A 10,295-nucleotide genomic window follows, 5' to 3' on the forward strand; every position below is an offset into this window, starting at 1 on the left:
ACAAAGGCTACATCATTTCCCAAATCTCAGACGTTGTGGAGCACATTTGCTTTCTGTTCACTGTATTTTGCAAACAGCACACTCAGATATCAGTCTATTTACATGACAAACTTCTTACCAAATCCAGCTATATTTGAACCTGCTTGTCCCAGGTGGAATTTTTACCCTTCAAGGACAAATCCTGTCAAAAAAAGTTGCTTTCAATTGTTACGTATCATAAGATATAGATGTCACTCAGACATTTGGAGGGGATCTGGGCCATGCCGAAGGGCTTAAAAATAATAGCCTAAAGGAAGGAGTAGAATCAATAGTTGCAGCAGACGAGGCACAGGTATGTTTTACTTGCCTCCCAGTTAAAAATAATACAGGACAGGTTCTTTGCATGGGAAATGGTGAATGTTTGTCTTTGGACATAGAGCAGGTAAGTGAACAAGGCCATCATCAGTTTTCTCAACACAAAGCATGTAGAAACAGACACCCTGTATGTTTGATTTATCAAAATGAAATGTAGATTATTTTTGCTACATGACTCCTAAACATGTCATTAGCAACACCTTATCACCGGATGCTGTCTTCAATTTAACCATTTCTTTTCCTGGTTGTTAAATCTTCTGTCTTAAACTTCTCAATATTTTCAGATATAACCCAAAAGTTAAGGATATAATGGGGAAAAATAAACAACTAAATAGTCCTTTGAATAATATGGTAAACATGTTCCAAGGAAAGAGGTAATCAAATGATACAAATGAACTCAGCAGGCAGAATTATTTTGCAAAAAAAAGTATTTTATAATTATTCATCAAGCAAAAAAAAAAAAAAAAAAAAATAGTGATGCAAGTCTTAGTACCTTTTCTCTACCTTTGAGTGAACGTTTCTCTCTATGCTGCTAGAATAACCCTCTCTTTAAAAGGACAGTAAAAACAAATTTTATTCAAAAAGAAAAATTAACCCTGCCAGGGTTTTATAGCCGGCTCTGGAAAAAGCACCACAAATGAAAGTGAATCCTCAGATTTTAGATATAAAGAGCCAAGTTGAAGACATAACTTAAATGATGTGACAAACAACTGTCTGTGCTGAATAAATTAAATTAACATGACAGTTAGAGCGTATGATCCAAAGTTCACAATGGAAACTTCTTCTGCTTAGCTTCTTTGAAAACACTGAGGCAGCTGGTATTTAAACTGTAGACTGACTTACTGATGTGTTTGTTTGATTTCTTTAAAACAGCTGGAATTATTTGCAAGCAGAATAAGAGGGATAATGATGTCGTCTCCCCCCCGCAAAATGTCTTTATCGATCAACTTGCCTCGGTGTGTTTCATATTAGTGTTTGTACAACCGCAGACCCACTGAACACAGTCTCCTCCGCCTTCAGTACGTGACTATGAGGTAATCTATGGTTGTTTGCCTGCGAATCGCATCTTAGTGCCTGGCCTGTGGCCTTCAGGCTCCGGGTGGATGGTTCTGAAGGTCAAGTTGATGCGTGGGCCCCTGTCATGGTACTCTTTAGCCACTTGATGCTGGTGAGGATAGAGAGAGAGGTACATGTTGGTCTTTTACCAAGATGGTGGAGGCTTAGAGTCTTGCTAAAAGACAAAGTTATAATGGCCAACTGGGCAACACTCAACAATTACAGATAAGATACTAAGAATAAGCTAATTAAATGGGACCTTTTTTAATTATTAAAAATTGTATTTATGTTATTTACAAGCAACAATCTATCAACAAAAAATGACCATTTTACGTGATAACGAGTACATTTTTTACTAAAGAATAAAATTAAAATAAAACCTTTATTTTCTAACCATTTGGCACAACTTAGTCAAGTTCAGTTTGTTCATGTCTGAACCTTTTTTATAGAAGAATAATGACTTCTACAGCCCTAAACTCATAAGGACCCTTGGTGACACAGCTGTAACAAATGATTTAATCTTTTTTTTTTTTTTACAGAAATATGATCTATGTGGAAAAATGGGTCTGGGTTCTTATGGGTAAAACACACACACACACACACACACACACACACACACACACACACACACACACACGCACACACGCACACACGCACACACACACACACACACACACACACACACACACACGCTCTCCTCCATCAACTAAATCTAAAAAGGAGGTGAAAAGTTTGCTTAACCACATTATTTTCAAAAATCACCATTAATCGATTTTCAAAGAAATTAATGTCTTTTAATGATCAGGACTGATAGTTTCTGTTAAATATTTAGGATTCATTTTCAAACTCTCTCTGCCCGAGCCAGATTGTTTTGTTAGGCTGACTTGCAATAACAGAGAGAGGATTAATGGCTCGACTGATCTTCTATCACTGGAGAAGTCTTAAGAGCACAATGAAACCTTTGCTGAGATACTCGGGGAGGTGTCATCATAAAACACCTGTGACCTTATCCTGTTTTCCTTCTAAGCTCTAACCTCTTTCACTGTCTCCTCATTTCTCTCCTGCTTTATTCCTCCGCCCTTTAGTCTGTCATTCTGCAACTTCACTTGCATTTTAGAATGTGAAAATAGCGGATTTGAAGGAGGATGCCAGCTCTGGTAAATCATTTCAGATATTTGCGGATTGTGATATACACGAATGGTAAATAAATTAAGAGCACAGACTGATTGATGCTCATCACTTTAAGAGCAACATTAGATGGAGTTCCACAAGGCTCTACTTATGGGCCAATCTAGTTTGGGTGAATGACGTTGTTTCATCATTTAACACCCCCATTTTTTGTGAACAGATGGCACTAATTTAGATCAGTCAAATACAATTTAGATTAGAATTAATGTGCAAATGACTCCATCAAATGCCGACTTTCGATGTAGTTCTAAAGAGTTTAGTTTCAAACATGACTGAGTATAAGATCATGTTATAATGTCAAGTTTTTGCTTCTAAACTCAGTGAAATAAACCTACTTTAGAACGTGTTTTTTTTTTAATGACAACTAATGTTGTTCTTTTGCACAGCAGTTTGGTTAAGCATCGTGTGCCCTTCTTGTTAAAGCGAGTTATCTTTAATAGTATGACTTGTTTTTTTAGATAAATTAAGCTTTTGTCTGCCCTTCCAACGGATGAGGTTTTTGTCAAAATAAAATTCAAATGACTAATAGAAAATAGTCACATCTCTGAACGTGACCCAATTATTTTCAACAAACTCACGCCTCTCCACTCATATAAACACAGTTTTTCTGTAATTGCAGCTATCCTCTTTAAGTGTGTTAGTGAGAAGCACAAACACTCATATCACACAGGTGAAATTAGATTTTTTTTGCCTCAAATTTACATGTGGTTACTGTTTGTGTGAAGATGACCATTTAATAACCATCAAGTACAGTTGAGAGCACTTTTTTTTTTCCCGGGTAAATGTCACAACTAAAAGAAGGCTTAAAACAACTACTGATGTAACAGTGATACAAAAAAGAAAAATAATGATAAAACTGTCAGTAGTTCTATTAAGTATACGATCTGTTCTGTTCTGCAACTCATTGGGGTATATCTTATCTGTAACTGGAACATAATAATGAGATACAATTACTTTTATGGTGTAATTTGGCTCCTAATAACACAAGAGTTGTTCGAAGCTTGAAGTAGTTATACATATCCTGAGTGTTTTTGGGGAAAAAAAAAAGTATTTTTTATATTTTCCCATATTGAAGAATGTTTGTGTGTTATTGAAATTATGACAAGCGAGCTTTATTCATGGGATGGTATTGTTAATGCGTGGTGTTCTGCCTTTATGGCCATTTGCACTGGATATGAATGTTGAAACATACCTGCCAATCATCCTGCGTGGCTCCTTCCATCAGCAGAAGCGTCCCATGACTCAACGGAACCCGAATCCGCTCCACGTAAGTGTAGTCGCCGTTCTCCTCCTGGTAAAGCACACCAACTTGTTAAGCTGTACTCTGACAATACACAAAACAGCTTATTGGGCTAGATACAAACAATCCTAAAAATACAGTAAGAAAAGCCAATCCTTTAACGAGATCACAATTAAATACAAAAACATCTCATGTACACGCTTGCGCCTTCAAATATTTCTCTGAAACTAAAAACATGCCACAGCCTCACTTTAATTTGTATTAAGATTTGAATAGTAGTTGACAAATAGTGATGTGTAGTGAAAGTAGGAGATAGCTTCCCTGACTGTGTGCAAACTCTTTTTTTTTTTTTTTTTTTTAACAATCTAGGTTAACACAAACAGAATAACATCAGATAGAGTGTCTGAGGGAATACAATATGACCCTATTTAAAAGAAAACAGGATTTCAGCCTAAAAGAAGAAAAACATAAAGGAAAGCCTTGCTTATTTCAAAGTTAAAACCACACGGAAAGGATCGGGAACTATAGAGACGATGAGAAAGGTAATACAGAGATATTCTGACATAAAGTATTCAGAGGCATAATATACCGTAAATTCCGGACTATAGAGCGCACCTGAATATAAGCCGCACCCTCTAATATTTAAAAAGAAAATCCATTTTGTACTTATATAGGCCACACCGGACCCAAACAGCGCCTGTAACACTGATGGTTTTAATTTAAATATCCATCGGTAATGCACAAATGCACTTTTTTTTTTTTTTTTTTTTCGAACAGTACCTGTAACACGGCTGGTAAAAAAAAAATCTTCATCTTGTTCAGCCAGATTGATCGCCTTTAATTTGTTTTCCATATTGAGGGTGAGTACAAATGACTGATTTACAATAATTTAGTAGTGCAAGTGTGTTTGATTTATCTGCAATTTTATTGGACCACTGTGAACTATTCGTTAAATTTATTGGTCTAATGTTATGAGGCAAAATGTTTCTGGTGGCATGAAAAAAAACAAAAACAAAAAACAAATATTAGCCACACCGTATTTTAAGCCACAGTGCTCAAAGCCTGGGAAAAAAGTAGCGGCTTATAGTCCGGAATTTACGGTAGTTAAAGTATCTTCTGCTTATTTAGTTTACAGTGTTGTTGGACTGCACTGTAGCCACAAAGAACAGAGACAGGTAAACTAGTTTTGGCACTCAGCCATCATCTCACTGGCGGAGGCTGCTTGCGCAGGCTGAACACTCTGGTGTCACCCAGACTGAGGGAGGCAATGGTTGGTTTGGCACCCAAGGAGGCCTCATCGTCACTGTGCCAGCCGATGCTGTCGTGCCCGTCGCGATACAAGTTACACAGCAGGGAGTTGAAGGTGCATCCGCTCATCTGCTCCACTGCCGCGCGGACTGTTAACAGCAATTCATGCCACTATGAGGGAAACAAAAAAAACAAGGAAAAGAACCAAATCCAGGAATTAATGTAAATTGAAGAGATATAAATGAAAGAAAAAAATCTCAAAAAAGATCAAAAAGAAAAAAAAACATTAAAAAAAATAATAATTATGAAACAAAGAAAAGGAAAAACACTATGTAAAATAAACATGGGTGGAAGATGCTGTGTGACAATATGCTGCTTTGAGTCATGTTGCAGTTATCTAACCTGTGCGTTGGCAGGCATAGTGGAGCGAGCATACGTGTATGGCAACTCCCCGTACCAGCAGGTCAGCCTGGGCTCTTCATATGCCTCATCTAGACCAAAAACCCACACCAACAAACACACAAAATATTAAAAAAAAAAAATAATAATAATCTACAGATTTCCCAAAAGTTTCTTGTTTGATATCAGAAAAAACTTGCTGTATTTATCAGGACCAAATCTCTGGTTTTTGAATACCTAAGACTTATAGTCTAATCACCACAATAAAACTTTGTTGGAAAAAGTTCATACACGCTTGCTTTCATTTCATTCCTGGTAAATTTATCACAGAACAACAGTAGTTTCCTGTCAAAAGGAAAGCAAGCATCAGTCACTATATTGCAGCTGTAACTAAACGGTGGTCAGTTCTGGGCAGAAAACTGACAAATTTGTCCTCAATGTTTTCCTTCCAAGTGTGAACACAGATCCAATAATCACTTGTTTTGTCAGTAGTCTACTTCTAGCAGAAGGTAACATAAACATCCAAATTGAATTTCGCTCTATCTCTGTTCCTCTGTTTGTCTGGGTCTATCTCTCTTACTGTGGCAACAACTGTCTCATTTCCAAGAAACAATTCTCAGCCATTGGAGTATTTTGGTCAGCCCTCTGGGGTGGGAACACAGTGAAACCAAAGCAAATAGTTTGACTGGCCATCACCTATAATAGGGCTGAATTATTCTGGGCTTGTGGAGCTAGTATTTCTAAAGACGTGTGGTCCTTTATCAACTCTCAAAAGCTTTACTCTCTCCATAAAAATATGTCATCACATGGAAAAGGTTTACAAAACCATAAACCAATGAGTTTAGAGCCCTGAGACCAAGTGGTTGGAAAAACTGAGTCATTGTATTAAAAGGGTCTTTTTAAGCAAGGCAAGATAAATGATGTGGAACAGGGAACAAGTTGAAGAGTTTAAGTTTGTTTTCCACCTCTTCCCCAGCTTTTCTTTCACCCATATGTCACGTGACTTTGTTGACAAACTCAGAGGAATGATGAGGAAAGTATTACATAACCTGTCTGTGGGCAGTGATTAGAAATTGTAGCCCCTTGTCTACATCATGCTGTTTATCAGCTACGGAGCTGTCGCAGAATAGCACACAAGATGGACGAGAGCCAGCTGAGAGAAAAGGCGAAATCCGAGACAAAGTGTGGCTTCATCTAAACATGCTCACTGCATCCACTCTGAGCACAATGTGTGATTTTTCCTTCCTTTAAACTGACAGTGCCAAGGGTTTGCAAAGTAAAGCCGACGTATAAATTCCCAAGGTGCAATGAGTACGGCTTCAGTTGCTTTGGAATCATTTGGAAAGTTTCTCAAAATATAGTGTACCGACTTCTACAAATCAATAAAAAAAAAATAAATGGCTCCTGTGCAAAACAACTACAAATCCACAAAATTTAATTTAATTTACAGCTTTACTTCTTACATGAGTAAACAGGGTCATTACAGTAAACCTGCTACAGTCGGGAAATTCTTCACCTAATGGTTTATACACAAGTTTACGTTACACCCCTTGTACATGGCTTATTGTTAAGACTCTGGTGCCCACCCTGTCTGTAGTTGGTCTTCTGGGACCAAGGCAGCTCTACTAGCAGCTTACTGAACATCCAGTCAGCCTCTTCTCTGGGAAGAAACCCAGGCTGCAGACGCAGTCTGGATGGATGAAAAGACATGAAACACAAAGACATACTAAGCAGTCCATTAAAGTAAGTCAGATATATTCGATATTCATGCCTAATTTGAGTTATCATATACATAATCATAATCATACAAAACCAGAGGTTGTATAATTAGATAAAATATGTAGACACCCAAATCTTGCTCATAAGAAAAGCATAACAATAAATAAATGGTCAGTTCAGAAATGTACTGTAAATTATAATGTTTAACACAACAGGATATTAAAGAAAAACAGTCGATCCTTAGCAGATCTTGAAATCAGATAAATACAACCTCAGATGAGTAACCACATATGATATATTACACTGTGCCATTATTATCAAAAACGAAGTCAAAATGTAAAAGTAGCATGTAAAAAACTAAGTACACCCCATGACTCAGTGGCTTGCAGATTCAGATGCTGTGTTTGGTTTCCACCAAACGTGCTGCTGTGAATTATGACCAGACATCTCAACTTTGGTCTGGTCTGTCCAGAGGACATTGTTCCAGGACTCTTGTGGTTTGTTCAGATGCAGCTTTGCAAACCTAAGCTGTGCTGCCATGTTCTTTTTAAAGAGAAGCGGCTTTCTCCTGCAACCCCATCAAACAGGTCACACTTGTTCAGTCTCTTTCTAAGTCTACTGTCATGAACTTTAACATTTAAGCCTTGCTTGAGAACTCTTCGACATGTCGTCTGAGGGATCTGTAAGGGTGCAATTACCCCCCCCCCCCCCCCCCCCCCCCCCCACACACACACACACACACACACACACACACACTGCTTCTTCATTTTGGCTTAGTTTTTGTTTTACTATCAAAATGTATTTTCTGATCAAAGTGTTTTTGTGTCAATCGATGGTAATTAATGCAAAAAAATAAATTTGAAAAAAATCCAACAAATATTATAGAACTAGACGCAATAGGAAAAAAAACTAGATCATCTTTAAAAACAAGACTCTCTCCTGTGTGACTGAGCAGGGAACATAGGAGCTCATTGCTTGTGTAATCACTGCCATCTGCTGGAATTAAAACTCAACTACAAAATGGTTTCATCTCGAGGAAACATGCTGGTTTGCTGCTATGCTATTCCAGTATGAATACAAGCACTGCTAAGTCTCATCTTTCCATTTGATTTAACTCATCAAAGGATTTGATCTTCACCGAACTGGACTCACCGGGACACCCCTGATGGCCCATGGCTGATCTCGTAATCACCTGCCTGCCTGTTAAGAGCAAAATTGTGCATGTTTGTCAACCTTTGTGTACTAATAAATCAGTTTACACTACAAAAAGCAGACATGGTAAAACACAGAAATATCTTTTCTGAAGATTTCTAGAGAAGTTTGTATTGTATAACTTACTCTATCACCTTCTCTGTTGGAACGTCTCTGACAGGCTGCAATGAATGAAATACAAATCCTGAGAATACTGGTTTTTTTTATAATGATGCAAAATAAAAATTTCCTAAGAATTAAATGTTCTACTGTTTACCTTGGTGGGCTGGTGAAACTCAAAATCTGTAGATGTCTTCTGGTTGCCAAATCCCCAAGAAGCAGAGGCTGTGTTGGCATTTTTGGGTTGAATGATGTTTGGTACTGCACCTGCTAAGAAAATAAAGAACGTTTCATTTCAGAACATTTCATTGTTATTACGCAGGTTTGTAGGACTCAATTAAACGTGTTTTCCAATTGATGCTCAGTATTAGATTAGCATCCAGCCAATGAATGAGTAAATATCTAAATAGCATTCTAATTTGGTGATAATTGGTGATTCACAGTGTGAATTACAGCTTAAATGACCTGTTGGACCTGGGTGTTTTGGCAGTTGTTTGGCCCAGGAGCCCTGGACTCTCGCACGTTGACGCTTATCTGACATCATCAGATCTGTGATGTTAGAAACAAGCAGCAGTGGACCATCAAGAATAAAACAAATGCTACATCGTAAGACAGTCAACAGCACACAAATCCAGCTGAATCTCCCCGAAAACACATTCCCCATTTATATAGTGCATGGCTCCCTGCGAGAATATGCGTTTCTTTCCTCTGGTGTGGAGGAAAGCGGGTTAGCAAAAAGGGAAGCGAAAACTGACAATTGTACAAATAATTGCACATACAGTATTTCTACTTAATGTGACTGAGTGTGCTATGTGCCGAGTTTATTTTTGGTTGTAACATCCTGCTCTTAATATCAATCATGATGCTTAATATGATTTAATCATGGCTATGTATGCTTTTCAGAGTCTTAAGGCTTTCAATAAGGGTTTTTTTTTTGTTCGACTTTGTATACTGCGAGGGCTTTAATTTGGCTTTTGTGCTTTTCACATTTTTAACATTATGTCTTGGAGTTTGCATGCGTGGGTTCTCTCCGGGTATTTGAACTAATTAACTAGCAAGTCTAACTGAAAAGGTACAAATGGCTATAAGTAACCTTGCGTCAATCGAAGGTGTAAATCTACACACAGATACAATCATAAACACTTTATGGAGGTAAGAATTTATCACAACTACAAGTGTGACGAAACTGAACAAAAATTTTCATTACTTACCGAAAACACTGCTAAAACGCCACGACAGACCTAAGTGGAAAGAAGCAACTTTACATAAACTGGAGCGCCTTCTTTTTGAGAAGCCATAACTAGTGTGCTACAGAAAAACAAGTCCTACCCACTATTGCGCTGTGAGACTATGGTTCCGGGAAGTTGTTGCCCTGTATCGACACTTCTAGACCTTGAACTGTACATGGAATTTATCAACAGAAAACTGTTTCTATACGTCATATATAGTCTGTTTTCTAAACCATTAAAAATGAAGTAGTCATTTTTAAACTTAGCTGAGTTTCATATTTTGTTACTTTACTTCTTTTGCTCACAATTAAGTGTGAAATTTTGTATTTTATTTCAACTGCTGCACTTCCAAATTTGTTAGAAATTGAAATTTTAATTACACACATACAATCCACATATCAAGTTAAACCCCCCAAAAGAATGTAAGGTGCAATCAGGTCTAAGGTGATTATATAATCACATGCAGTTAATTTCCAATAGGGACCATTCGTCATGGTAGACACCTATAATCCTAAAACATTTTGCTGACATTTGGCGAACTAAAATATGAA

The 10,295-nt window shown here is 37.5% G+C and overlaps 1 protein-coding gene across 4 annotated transcripts; it reads right to left on the bottom strand.

Annotated features, from left to right (window-relative positions):
- Positions 1-773: 773 nt before the first annotated feature.
- On the bottom strand, positions 774-9,832 carry alkbh3 (alkB homolog 3, alpha-ketoglutarate dependent dioxygenase). 4 transcript variants are annotated; one of them, XM_075470438.1, is made up of 10 exons: positions 9,727-9,832; positions 8,990-9,064; positions 8,673-8,782; positions 8,543-8,577; positions 8,357-8,404; positions 7,072-7,175; positions 5,489-5,577; positions 5,048-5,257; positions 3,791-3,889; positions 774-1,519 (listed from the first exon to the last, which is right to left on the bottom strand). In XM_075470438.1, exons 2-10 carry the CDS (start codon positions 9,057-9,059, stop codon positions 1,394-1,396), a joined length of 891 nt encoding a protein of 296 aa, XP_075326553.1. In that variant the 5' UTR covers positions 9,060-9,064; positions 9,727-9,832; the 3' UTR covers positions 774-1,393. The 4 variants fall into 4 exon arrangements, with proteins under 4 accessions (XP_075326553.1, XP_075326552.1, XP_075326551.1 ...); XM_075470437.1 differs by having other exon boundaries at positions 8,673-8,785; XM_075470436.1 differs by having other exon boundaries at positions 8,981-9,064.
- Positions 9,833-10,295: the final 463 nt, after the last annotated feature.

Source organism: Odontesthes bonariensis, chromosome 7, assembly GCF_027942865.1.
Source record: "Odontesthes bonariensis isolate fOdoBon6 chromosome 7, fOdoBon6.hap1, whole genome shotgun sequence".
Taxonomy (NCBI): domain Eukaryota; kingdom Metazoa; phylum Chordata; class Actinopteri; order Atheriniformes; family Atherinopsidae; genus Odontesthes; species Odontesthes bonariensis.